The 14,236-nt window shown below is 48.7% G+C and overlaps 1 protein-coding gene across 1 annotated transcript in view; it reads left to right on the top strand.

Annotated features, from left to right (window-relative positions):
- SCN5A (sodium voltage-gated channel alpha subunit 5) overlaps positions 1–14,236 on the top strand; it is a 182,307-nt gene that overhangs the window by 124,839 nt on the left and 43,232 nt on the right. The window contains exon 17 of the mRNA XM_069084320.1: positions 13,110–13,604. Coding sequence (XP_068940421.1) covers positions 13,110–13,604 — 495 coding nt within the window. The remainder of the gene's footprint in view (positions 1–13,109; positions 13,605–14,236) is intronic.

The following is a 14,236-nucleotide window of genomic DNA, read 5'->3' as shown; positions in this document are numbered from 1 at the left end:
CAGAGAAAAGAGAGAGACAGAGAGACAGAAAAAGAGAGGGAGAGAGAGACAGAGAAATGGAGAGACAGAGAGAGAGAATTCATTAAGTGCTTGGTATGTGAGCAGTGGAGACAGATACAAGCAGAGAAGACAGTCGCTGCCTCAGGGAGCTTACAGTTTCACAGAAGAAGACAGTACACAGAGAGCTTGGGGGGGGTGCCTTGTGTAGTTGGTGGCACCTGAGTGAGCCTGGGAAGGAAGTGAAGCATGGGGCTCCACCAGTGCTGGCACAGACCAGTCTGGTGAGGCTGGCTGGGACCCAAAGGGTCAAGACAGAGATCAGAGGAGTCCCAGCCTCAGACAAACAATAGGAAGTACCCAGAGGGTAGAAAGACACAGCAGGGAGTGTGATGCTGAGCTATAGGCAGAGGGAGGGCAGGCTGGTAAGGTGTTATTACCAGGGGACATTTGCCAGATGGACAGCAGGCTTAGGGAGGCCCAGCAGCAGATAGCAGGAGCCCAACCATGGGTACAGAGAAAACAGAAGTGGGACTCCAGTCCCTAGCAGGATTGAGGGGCCAAGGCAGGCCCCCAGGACTACAGGTGCCAGGGCATTAGAAAGGATCCCAAGACTGGGGTGAAGAAATTAGAACCAAAGGCCAGATGGTAGCAAACCGGTGGGCTTGATGCTAAGAGCCGGGCTTAGGCCAGCATGGCTTCCGCCTGCTTGGAGACAGGCTGAACCCCTAAGGAGAGGGCCAATGGCAACATCCACGAGGGTTAGAGGGGAAGAGACAACAAGGCCAGAGGGTCTCCTGGGCAGGTCTGGATCTGGGCCCCATCTGTCCTCCTAGCTGGGTGACCCTGGGCACCTAGGTAGGGACCCCTCTGAGCCTTGACATTTCCTCACGGAGGCTGCGAGGCTCACGTGACAGCTGGTAAACTTTGAAGGGCTGTGTGAGTGTGTCACTGTGATTTGGGGAGCCAGATTGCATCTTGGAACTTTAAGAGCTTTCCCCTTCAACAATGACGGCTCAGACTTACGTGCTTTAAGGTTTGTGGGGCCTTTTCATGTATTCTCTCAGTCCTCACAATGATCAGAGTACATGCTTGCTGAGGGAAGGCACTGCTTCTTTGTCTCTCTAGGGTTTAGCACAGTGCTAGGCACATAATAAGCACTTAATAAATGCTTCATTGATCAATGGATTGAGATGTGGAAACTGAGGTTCAGAGAAATCATTGACTTGCCGCCCAGGCTGGAGGATTAAGGGGCCCCCTGGGCACCCCAGAAGTCCCAGCTCATTGCTGCTCCTTCTCCTGCTCCGAGTCCCCCAGCTGCCGTGTTCCCCTGAGTGCTGAGAGCCTTCTTCTCGGCATGGGCTGCCTGGCACCAGTTATTTGAGGGGTTTCTGTCTCACTGTCAGAGGCGACTCACATGTTAATTAAAAAGTTTTTTGGACCCCATGTTGGGGGGCTTCCTTTGAAAGTCCAAGGAAGCAGTCACAGATACACTGAGGGGCTCAGCCATCAGGAAGGTCCCCAAAGCCTCTGTTCCCTCTTAGCCACAAGTAGCCAAACTGATGGAAGGGAGATCAGAGGCAGAATGGAGGCCAGCTCGGCCCATCCTCCCATCTCCTAGTACTGGAAGGTCAGCCCCTCGCTCACAGCACTAGGGGCCCTGAATGACAATGGGAGGGTCCCCTGGTTGGGGTTCCCCCAGAGGGAGTCCCAGGGCACCTCCAAACAAGCCACACATTCCTGCAGAACAGGGGATGTCAGGGATAGGGGAAGATCCTCCTGGTTTTATCTTCAAGTGAGGACAGACCTGTCATCTTACCCCACCACTTTTGACTAAGCCTGCCTATACAGATGGCAGCCTAGCTGTAGTGCATAGAGGGCTGGATATAAAACTAGGAGGAAATGGGTTCAAATCCTTCTTCTGACATTAATTAACTGTGTGACCCTGGATAAGTTTTCTGACCTATCTGGGTCTCAACCTTCTGATTCAGGACATAGCCCAGGGCCTGGCACATCGTAACAACTTAATCAATGTTTGTTGACAATTGGTTGATCTGCAAAATGGGGCTAAATGATACCAATAGTAGAAAGATGATAGAAAGATGGAGAGATAGAGAGAGAGATGGATGGATGGATGGACAGACAGACATACAGGTAGATAGACAGACAGAGAGATATGAAGACAGACAGACAGATAGATAGTAGATAGATAGATAGATGGACAGATGAACAGACAGAGACAGGCAGATAGATAGACAGATGATCGAACAGATGGACAGACAGGCAGATAGATAGACAGACAGACGGATGGACAGACGGACGGGTGGGTGGATGGATGGATGGATGGATGGATGGGTAGAGCATTTGCTATGTGTCATATACTGTGCTAGGGTTAGGGATAAAAATACAAGCAAGAAAACAGCCCCTGCCCTCAAGGGGCTTCCATTCTAGTGGGAGCAGACTCCATATGAAAAAGAATTGGGGATAGAGAGAGAGAAAAGGAGTACCAACTTTGGGCAAGGTGAAAGAGAGTGAAGTGATTAGTGATTAGTGATCGCAGCCAGGTAGTCAGTCAGCCACCCATCAGAGGTCCTTACCTCAAAGACTCAAATGAGGCACTGTATGGAAAACCCATAGAAATGTCTCTTATTTCATATTATTTCAATTACCCAGATAATTTGGTCCTCTAAATTAAGGAAGAAAGCAAGCCTTGGGGTCGAAATTAGCCCAGTGAAGGGGATTGCTGAGCTCTGCCCTTGCCTCTCCCTGGGCTCCCCCTAGACAGAGCCCTCCATCAGCTGGCATCCTAAGCATCCTTGCTGCTCCCCTCCTGCCCCTCCCCTCCCGCCTTGCTCACAGCCCCCACCCCCACCCCACCTCGCTGGATCTATTTCTGTCTCTCCGGAGATGGGTGAGATCAGGTTCATGAGAATGGCCAATGATGGGAGGAGAGCTTGTTGGTTCGATTAGCTGGCTGGATTAGCCACAGGGGAAGTTATGCCGAAGGGGGAGGCAGGGATAAGGTCAAGGGTTATGTCTGGAACAGAGATGAGGTCAGTTTGAGGGAATGGCTTTCATCAGGAAAAGAGCTTCATGGACTGGGCTGTGGATCTTCCAGGGCCCTCGCTCTCAGGACACTCCCCAAGGCTATTATGGGATACTGTCCTGATCTGAAAGGATTCCACCCTCTTGAAAACAACAGGAGAGATCATGAGATTGATCCCCTTCATTTTCCCAAGATCATAGAAGTTCATAGGATCGTAACTTTCGGGCTTGGAGGCACCTTTGCCCAGGGTCAGCATCTGAGGCAGGACTTGAACTCAGGTCCTCCTTCACTCACATAGTGAGCAGCACACAGTACCCTCTCTACTAAGCCATGTTGCCTCTTAATTTCAGAATTGAAAGGGATACCCACTTCCCTTAACTTCTGCTTAGGCAAACCCCTGTGTAAAAGGAATCCCCATTATAACATCCATAAATTGTTCTCTTTATATTTTATAAAATATTTATAGTTTTAAAAAAACTCTGAGAAGGAAGTTATTTGCCCAAACTCACACCACATTTATATTTATATATAAATTAGTCAATCAGCAAGCATTTATTTTTAATATATTTTATTTTGCCCCAATTACATGTTAAACATTTTAAATGTTTAAATTTTTTTAACGTTTAAGCATTTATTGGGGTTTTTTTTTAAGTTTTGAGTTCCAAATTCCATCCCTCCCTCCCTCCCTTTCCCTCTTCCCGAGATAAGTGGTCATTTATAAGTTATGCATGTGCAATAAAGTAAAACATTTCCATATTAGTCTATGCACAAGAAGACTCAAATAAAAGAAAAAAATGGAAGAAAGGAATTGAAAATACCATTCTTCAGTCTGTAGTCAATCAATATCAGTTCTTTCTCTGGAGATGAATAGTATGCTTCATCCTTAATCCTTTGGGATTGTCTTGGATCATTGTATTGCTAAGTTATTCACAGTTGTTCATCATACAATATTGCTTTTACTATGTACAATGTTCTCCGGGTTCTGTTTACTTCACTATGTATCAGTTCATGTAAATCTTGACAGGTTTTTTCTGAAATCATACTGCTTGTCATTTCTTCCCCCTCTCCTTTTCTTTTGCTTTCTGGAGCTTGGAAGGTAAGGTAATTGGGTTTAAGTGACTTGCCCAAGGTCATATGGCTAGTAAGTGTTAAAGCGTCTGAGGCTGGGTTTGAACTCAGGTTCTCCTGACTCCAGGGCCAGTGCTCTATTGCCTGTCATTTCTTATAGCACAATAATGTGCCATCACAATCTTATACCCCAACTTGTATAAGCCATTACCCAATTGATGGGCATCCCTTTGATTTCCAATTCTTTGCCACCACAAAAAGAGTTGCTATAAATATTTTTGTACAAATGGGTCCTTTTCCATATGTGTGTGTTTGTATATGTATGTGTGTATGTATGTCTATGCGTACATGTGTATATGTATGTATGTGTATATTTGGTCTGTAGAGCTAGCAGGAGTATTTCTGGATCAAAGGGTATGCAACAGTTTTGTAGCCCTTTGGGTATAGTTCCAGATTGCTCTCCAGAATGGCCGGATAAGTTCACAACTCCACTAACATTGCATTAGTGTCCCAGTTTTCCATCATCCATCATTCTCCTTTTTTGGTCGTATCAGCCACTCTGATAGGTATGAGGTGGTATCTCAGATCAACAAGCATTTGTTAAGTGCTATGTTCCAGGAACTGTCCTTGGTGTTGGGGATCCAGGTAAAGAGTGAGGCAGTTCCTGCCCTCTGGGAGCTTCCATTCCTGTGTTCCCAGACCCTGGTGCCTGGCATCTAGCCCATCTACAGCTCTCAAATGCTGGCTCTGAGCATCTTGGAATCCTGAGTCCAAAGTAAGCTCCCTGAGGGCAGACGTTGTTCTCGCTTTTTTTCTGCATGATTCATACTAACCCAGTACTCAGCAAGTAACTGTCACTTAATACATGCATAGAGAGCCGAGCATCAACAGCTACCATAAACATCCCCCTTTTACAGATAAGGAAACTGAGGCTCAGGCAGATGACCTGACTTGCCATGGGTAACACAGGTGTCAAAGGCAGGATTCAAATTCAGGTCTCTCCTCATCTTAAGTTCATGGCTAAGCCACAATGCCTCAGTGAAACCGCAGCTTTGACTTGACCTAGTACAGAGCTCTCTTCAAGGAAGGTCGCTCCTTCCATGAGCTAGCAGGCTCATTTCCAGGTGGTTAAATGTCCAGAGCATTAGAATGTACACTCATTGAGGGCAGGAATTATTTCTACCTTTCCTTGTATCCCCAACACTTATCACAGTGCCTACCACTTAATGAATGCCTGTTTACTGACTGACTGACCTCCTTCTCCTCCCTAGAAAAGGTCTACAGAATCCCCAAAGGCATGGAGCTCATTGTAAATGACCTGACCAGCACTCTTCTGCAATTACAGGACCCTTAGTCCATCAGTGGAAGGGGCCTAACCCCTCATTTTACAAATGCAGAAACTGAAGCTGAGAGGTCAGAAATCATAGCATCTCAGACTGAGAGCTAAAAGAGACTCTGGACCTCATCTAGTTCAATGCCCTGCTCCCATTTTACAGAGAAGGAAACTGAGGCCCAGAGAGGTTAAGTGATCCAAGGTCATACACATAGCAAGTGGTAGAATCAGGATTTGAACTCAAGTTCCAAAACGCCATGTTCATCACTGTTTCCACTGCAGAACAATTGTCACCTTGTCAAATGGGGTGGTCAGGCTTGAACTCTGAGATTTCTTTGAATACTTCATGACTGAGGATTCATCAGATCTGCCTCCTTCACTCATTTAAGGGGGGAGTTCTTGGGCACCCCTGACTGCCCAGCTCTGTGCTGAGCACCCACAAAGCCCGCTGTCTGATTAGAACAGCAGGGTGGGAAGAAGAGCTGAACCAGGGGCTGCAGCTTCCCAGTGGGAGGTACTTTTAAGACGCTACATTAGCAAAGCTTCATTAAAGCCAACAGAGGCCATGGGGCACTGGCCAGCAGGATGGGGTGCTGAGCCTCACCCGGGGCCTCTTTGGGCTCAAAGGATAGGAGGCTTCCTGGAGGAGGCAGGCGTGGGGGGCAGCCTTAAAGGAAGAGTAGGATGGAGATCCACAGATGCTTCCCCTCCAGCCCCTGCTACATATCTGCTCTATCCTCCCCGACCAGAGAATCACTGATTTAGACACTCAAGGCCAAGCCCCGCCTTTACAGATTTTATATTTTACAAGCTGTCATCCTGCATCTCTGTATCTTAAAAAACTCCGAGGAAAAGTCTTCCCCATTTCAGACTTCTTCCCTCCTACACACTTCCCAACCCCTCGAAATCTGGCTTCCAGCCCAACCACTGAATGAAAGCTGTTCTTTACAAGGTGACCCACAGTCTCTCTGCTGCTCATTCCAGGGGGCCCCTTCACCCCACCCTAGCCCCTTCTTGATGGAACTGTTCACATTGTTGACCAACCATCCACCCAGACATGTGCTCTCCCCTTGGCCTCAGGGACAGCGCTCTCTCCTGATGCCCCTAGGACCCATCTAACTACTCCTCATCATTCCCTCTATTGGATCAACAACCATCTCCCAGCTACCAACTGTATAAAGGACTAGATTTTACTCTGGGCCTTCTCTCTCTGTCTCTGTCTCTCTGTCTACCTGTCTGTCTCTCTCTGCGCCCCCTCCAACAGAGGTTAAGTGACTTTCCCAGGGTCACACAGCTAGTAAGTGTTTGAGGCTGAATGTGAATTCAGATCTTCCTGACTCCAAGCCCAGTGCTCTGTCTGCTATACTATTTAGCTGTCTTAAGGGAGGAAAGATTTATCAGACACTCACTTACTATAGTTAAAGATGCAAAGCTGTACTAAGACTCCCAAACAATCCCTGTCTATAGGGATTGACAGACTAAGGGGAAACACACGTAAATAGGTGGGTGCATGGAGCAGACATACGACCTCTGACTCCCTGGTTCCATCCACTTTTCCTGGAACTTTCCAAACCACCAAAGTACCCCCTTCCACCACACTCTCTCCTTGTTAGACAGGAAGTTCTTTTCTTCACAGAAATCAAAGGTACTCGCTCTAGTTAAGGCATTGCCTTAAACCTGGGTTCTGAATTTGGGGACTTTTTCCTAAAACAAACACTGCTTAGTGGGTAAGCTTGGCATTGGCCCCAAAACATTGATCCTCAAATCCTGACCACTATGAAGTGCCCTCTTCCTGGAGCATGCCATGGAGTGGGCACACGCTCTCCGCTGGACTCCAAGAAATGTATTTTGCTTCTCTAGATGCCCAAAAAGCAGGGACTGGGCTCCCACTGGACTGGCCCCAGCTGCACTATAGGCGCGTGCCTGGCCCAGAATGTCACTGCATTTGATCGTAGTAAAGACATAGCTGTACCTGAGAGCAAACCTCCCAGGAAGCCAGCCACCCCTGGAAAGTCCTGGTCAGACATACCTGGACAGTGCCAGGGTCTAGGAACCAATAGAGAAAGGGAATGTGTCCACCAGGATGACAAAGATGAAGGAAATTGAAAATGCACTAATGAGTTTTTCATTTGGTGGCAAGTCCCCTTGGTCAACTTCTTCAAACTCCCCCTTACTAAGAAAGGGGAAAATGTCATAATGCCTCGCCACACACACACACACACACACACACACACATACACACACACAAACACACACACATACATATATACATACACATACACACATATACATATACATAAACTTCATTCATCATTCTAGTGTGATTTCATCCCAACTCCTCCAAGAGACTGCTATCATCCCTACTCTATCACTTCTTTTCTTTTTTGTTTATATATTTTTTCTTTTTAGATTTTCTTTTATTTCAGTTTTGAATTCCCTCCCCAACTTATTGAGAAATATGATATGCATTTTACGTATGAAGTCATGCAAAACATTTCAGAATTAGGCATGTTCAAAAAAACACAAGGAAAATAAGAGGGGGTGTGCATTCTGAGGCCATTGGTTCTCTTTCTGGAGGTGGATGGTATTTTACAGCATGAGACCTTTGGAGTTATGGTGGATCGTTGTATTGGTCAGAATGACTAAGTCTTTCACAGTTGATCATCATTACAATGTTTCTGTTGCAATGTACACTGTTGTCCTGGTTCTGCTCACTTCACTTTGCATTAGTTCATATAAGTCTTCCCAAGAAGGGCGAAAGCAAAGGCTGCAACTTTTGGCAAGGTCTCCCTTGCCAGCGGGGGACACATTTAAAACTTACATTAGCTGACCATGCTTAAAGCCAACAGATGCCATGAGGTACCAACCACTGGAACATGGTGTTGCTACCTCACTTCAGTCCCTGTACTCACACAGTATTCTCTGGGGACAGTAAAAATAAGACTTGATCATCTCTGAGTGTCGGTCCTTCCAACTCATCCATCATTTCTTATGACACAATGGTATTCCATCACATTCATATACAATAATTTGTTCAGTCATTCTTTAGCCATGGGCACCCCTTAGTTTCCAGATCTTTGCCAGTGCAAAGAAGTTGCTATAAGCTGGGCTCTTTTCCTCTTTCTTTGGTCTCTTTGGGGTATAGACCTAGTACAGATATTGATGGGCTCCATAGTTCTGTAATTCCCAGTCGTTCTCCAGAATGCTTGGACTAGTTCTTAGCTCCACCAACAGTGCATTGGTGTCCCTATGTTCCCACATCCCCTCCCTCCAACAATTGTCATTTTCCTTTTCTGCTATCTTAGCCAGCCTGGTGGGTGTATTTTAATTTGCATTTCTCTAATTATTAGTGATTTGGAGCATTTTTTTTTGGTATGACTACCACTTATTTTCAATCTCTCCCTCTCTGTTGGCTCATTCCTTACTGTCTACAAACATGCTCATTTATCCTCTATCCTCAGAAATCCCTCACTTGATCCTGCCCTCCCTGCTAACTTGATCTCTTCTGCCCTTTATGGTTAAACTCCTCAAAAAGGGTGTCTACACTAGCTGCCTCCACGTTCTCTCCTCTCACTCTCTTCTTAACCCCTTAAAATCTGGCTTCTGGCCTTGGCATTCCACCCAAACTGCTCTCTCCACGGTTCCCAAGGATCTCCTGATTGCCAAATCCAATGGCCTTTTCTTAATCCCCATTCTTTTGGCCCTTTCTGCAACCTTTGCCATTGATCACTCTTCTTGATATTCTCTCTCCTATTTCACTTGGTCAGCTCATCAGCTCCCATGGATTTAATTATCCTCTCTGTGCTGATGATTCTCAAATCTGCTTTTCCAGCCCTAACCTCCCTGCTGACCTCTAATCTCTCTAGTTGCCTTTTAGACGCCTCAAACTAGATGGCCAATAGACATCTTAAACTCAGTATGTCCAAAACTGAATCCGTTATCTTTCTATCAACCTCCCCTTCCTACCTTCCCTATTGCTATCAGGGGTGACTCCATCTCCCAGTCTCCCAGGCTCACAACTTAGGAGTCATCCTTGACTCCTCAGTCTCTCTCACCCCTCATATCCAAGATGGTGCCAATGTCTGTAAATTTCACTTTTGCAGCATCTTTCAAATGTGCCTCCTTCTCTCCTCTGACACTGACCTCACCACCTCACACCTGGACTATTGCAATCACCTGCTGGCAGGGATGCCTACCGAAATGCTCTTCCCCACTCCAATGTGGCCTCCGCTCATACCCAAAGTGATTTTCCTAAAGCCATCACGTCACCCCCATAGTCATGGTGGATCCCTATCACACACACCCCACCTCACCTCCTGGATCAAACACAAAATGCTGTTTGGAATTCAGAGTCCTACCTTTCCAGTCTCCTTACCCCTGGCTCCCCAATACATACTCTGCCATCCAGTGGCATTGGATGAACAAGATCTCTTGGTCCCAGGCATTTTCTCTGGCAACTGTGCCCCCAAGCCTGCAAGACACTCTGTCCTCGGCTCCACCTCTTGACCTTCCTGACTTCCCTTAAGACTCAGCCCAAATCCCATCTTCTACAGGAAGCCTTCCTCAGCCCCTCTTGATTCCAGTGCCTCCCAACACCTCTCCCCTTGTGTCCTATGTATCCCACGTGTAGCTTGCCCATTGGTGTTGGTTTGCTCATTGTCTCCCCCATTGGACTGTGAGCTCCTTGAGGGCAAGGACTACCTTTGGCCTCTTGTTTTATCCCTGGTGCCTAGCACAGTGCCGGACACATAGTAGGAGCTTAATACATGTTTAATGCGTAGCGTGTTGTACTTGGAGCCACAAAACCCTTCACTGAATGCCCACCTCTGACATTCATCATCTATGTGACCCTGGGCAAGGCCTGTAAATTCTCTGAGCCTCAGTTTCCTCTAATAATGCCCACAGTGCATACCTCCGAAAGTTGTCATGAGGTTCAAAGATGTTCAGCAAAGACCCCTTAGCTAGTCAGTCTGATAAAATCTTGTCCCCTTTCTCAGAATCACAGTTTTAATTAATCAAAGGAAGTGTTAGATTTTAGTTAGAGGGCAATGAAAATAAAGATGTGATTTTTTTTTCTTATCCCAAATCACGGGCTTCCTGAAATCCATCCACAGAAAGGTTGCATGGACTGCAGTGCCTCAATGGCAAGAGGAGGGGGCTGGATGGCCTCAGGGTTCCTGGGCTAGCTCTGTGGCCAGGCCCCCAAAGATGCTGGAGGCCTGGATTTCAAGCCCAATGCACTCTCCTATGCTCTGCTGGTCTGCTGTTTCCCCTGTTTTTCTCCCCCCCTTCCTTTCCCCCCTCAACTCTTTTTCCCAGAAACAAAGATGAGTAATGGGGCTGAGAGCAAGTCAGAAGACTGAGGGCAGGGCCCAGTGAGGCCTCAGGAGGATGGAAAATGGAGAGTCCAGGAGAGAAGGAGAGAAGAGCCAGGGCAGAGGAACCAGCGGCCTTCAAGAGCTGGGAGCAGGGAGAGGATCTCTTTGTGTTTCTGTCTGGGGAGAGGAGGAGTTTGGGGCCCATCCTGAGGGAAAAGGCCCCAGTGCTGATGCCACAATCAATCAGTCATGAAGTATTTATCCACTCCCTGCCCTATGCCAGGCACTGGGCTAAGTTCTGGGGCTGCAGAGACAAAATCCAAAACAGCCTCTGCCCTTTCAGCTCTGGGGCAAAGAGGCCAGGGTTCAGGGGCCCTCGGGACCATGGAAATCTGGTCTCCTGCCACCAGAGTCTCATCTCTGAGTCTTTGCATGGGGAATGTTCTTCCTCCTCCCCTCTGCCTCCCAGAATCCCCAGCTCCCTGGAAGGTTCAGCTCAAGGGCCCCTAGCTACAGGAAGCCTTCCTGGTCTCTCCCAATCAATGGCCTCTTTCTTCTCCTGACTTCTGGGGATCAACTCCTTTCTTCAGCTTTTATCCTACAAGTAGACGGGAATCTCCTTGAGGGCAGCAGCTGTCTTGCTCTCCCCAGCGCCCAGCACAGTGACTAGTATAGAGTGGGGATTTAATAAATGCTTGTGTGCGGCATCCCCACCCATGGCTGGAATGAAAGCCCCTAGCAGCCAGGGGCTGTTTGGATTTAGTCTGTGTAAAGCTCTAGCACCTAGATAGGGCCTGGTGCATAGTAGGCACTTATTAAATATTTCTTAGATTGGAAAAGGGAGAGATGAATGAATGAGTGCATGGATGAAACCACTAAGTACTTACTCTGAGCTAAAGGGGAAGGGGAAGAGAATGAACATTAAGCACCTACTCCATACTGGGTATTGTACTAGTTGCTTTACAATCTTATCCCATTTGATCTTCACGACAACCTGGGATAGAGATGCTGTCATTCTACCCATTTTGTAGTCAAGGAAACTGAGGCAGGCAGAGATTAAGGGACTTGGCCAGGGTCACACTGTTAGCATAAGTATCTGAGACCTTCCTGACTCCAGGCCCAGAGCTCTGTCCCCTGCACTATCCAGCCTCTAAATGCAAAGACAGTCCTTGCACATAGTCGAATGAGAGCACAGATGCTGTCACACACAATTCAGAGTCCTCGAGAGAGACCTTGATTGAGTCTTTGTGTTGCCTCTTCTGACCACTGTGTGAATGCTCACCCTGTGTGAGCTCTCCATAAAACAGTCTTTTTGGCAAGTGTATATTGTGCATTTGAACAACGTGGCCAGTCCATGGGAGCTGCGCTCTCTGAAGCAGAGTTTGAATGTTTGGCAGTTTAGTTCGAGTGAGGACCTCAGGGTCTGGTACCTTCTCCTGCCAGGGGATCTTCAGAATCTTCCTAAGACAATTCGGATGGAAGCAGTTCAGTCTCCTGGCCTGGCTCTGGTAGCCTGTCCAGGTTTCACAGGCAGACAGCAATTTGTGTGACATGGCAGACAGTGGCACAGGACAGCTCAGCATGCATGCCCACATCAGAGAAGGTGCTGTGCTCTGTGAGCAAAGCAGAATTCAAACAGCTCCAAGGAAACACAGGGTGCTCAGATTTAGAGAATCCCTCCAAATGTTCACACCGACTATTTGTGCCCAGCCTCTGGGAGAGCATTCCCAGCTTGCATTGCTCTGATCAGCCACAGTCGGACACACTGCAACCTCTGGCCTAGCAATGGCATTCTGGTCCTCTTCGAGAATGAAGGACAATCACCAACCACCAGGGAGAGATTACACATAGGGAAGTAGTGCCCGGGTCTGGAGGGGCGCCAAAGCCGTAAATGGAGCTGTAGGGGAGTGGTGTGACACCTGCCCACCTTCCAGGAGCAAAGGCAAAGCTTATTCCATCGTGAGTCCAAGAAATGGTGAGCAGGAATAGGGGAGAGGGCCAAGGAGCAAGGAGTGCAGATAGCAAGGGTGGGCCTGAAGGGAGCAGCCCTAGGGCTGGGCCTTGAAGAGCGGGCAGGACTCTGGTCAGTGGATGGGGGATGGGAGAGCACCGAAGGTCCCACGGGGCAGAGTGACACCAGTGCAGTCGGGATGGGGGATGGGAGAGCACCGAAGGTCCCACGGGGCAGAGTGACCCCAGTGCAGCCGGGATGGGGGATAGGAGAGCACCAAAGGTCCCACAGGGCCAGAGTGACCCCAGTGCAGCCGGGATGGGGGATGGGAGAGCCCTAAAGGTCCCACGGGGCAGTCAGGAGGGCTCACATCTGGGCATGTGCCATGTTTTTCAGGTCCTGAATCTGTTCTTGGCCTTGCTGCTCAGCTCCTTCAGCGCAGACAACCTTACAGCCCCGGACGAGGACGGGGAGATGAACAATCTTCAGCTGGCCCTGGCCAGGATTCAGAGGGGCCTTCGTTTTGTCAAGCGCACCACCTGGGACTTCTGCTGCAGCCTGCTCAAACGGCCTCGGGACATGGCCGCCAGGAAGAAAGCCGCAGGCGCACCGCCACCGGCCCCGGCCCCTGGAGGCCTGCCCAGCTGCATGGCAGGCCACGGCTCCCCAGAGCTAGAGAAGGTGCCCGACGCCGCTCGCAAGGAGACGAGGTTTGACGAGAAGGAACGGGCCGACCCGAGCCGCGAGGATGCAGGCAAGGAGCCGGGGGGCTTCCTGGGGGACCCTGAGTCCTCCGTACACGTGCCCATCGCTGTGGCCGAGTCAGACATCGAGGATCACGAGGAGGACGAGGACAACAGCTTGGGCACGGAGATGGATTCCAGCAAGCAGGTGAGCGGGAGGGGATGGGGCGTCACTGACCCCCTTCTTGATGCCCCAAGGTCTTCTGGGTGAGCACCCAGTGCCCAACGATGCCGTACATCAGAGGGGCCCTGGGGGGCTCCGCTGGCCCCATCAAGTGCCCCGTCATGCCAGGCCTCCGGCCCCCAGCTCGAGGGCCCTGGCGTCTGCTCTGCCTTTATGTTCTGCCTCCTCCCGCGGCTGTCATGGCCGTGCCCTATGAGCAAAGGATTTGAGCTGGAAGGACTTTAGAGATTCTTTACCTGGGGTCCGGCGCTTTTTTTTTTTTTTAATTTTGATGACCATATTTCGGGATAATGGTTTTCCCTTACAATCCTAAGTATTCTGTTTTACATATTTAGCAACATTATCCTGGGAAAGGGTACATCCGTAGGCTTGCACAGCCTGTCCAAAGGGTGCACAAGACAAGAAAAATAAAAAACCTTCATGGAGTCCAGCCCCATTGTTTTTAAAAATGAGCAGTTGAGACCCAGAGAAGGAAAGCTTGCAGAGGCCAGGCAGGCACAGGTCGCAGGCTAACACCCTCTGATGGATGTGGGATCCAGAGGACATTTTGTTTCCTCCCCAAGGGTTAGCCTGTGGAGTCCAGATGAGGCATTCTT

Source organism: Petaurus breviceps, unplaced genomic scaffold (genome assembly GCF_028583685.1).
Source record: "Petaurus breviceps papuanus isolate PSGF00001 unplaced genomic scaffold, PetGlider_PUasm1.0 174, whole genome shotgun sequence".
In the NCBI taxonomy this organism is placed as follows: domain Eukaryota; kingdom Metazoa; phylum Chordata; class Mammalia; order Diprotodontia; family Petauridae; genus Petaurus; species Petaurus breviceps.
This window is presented reverse-complemented; position numbering and strand designations above follow the sequence as displayed.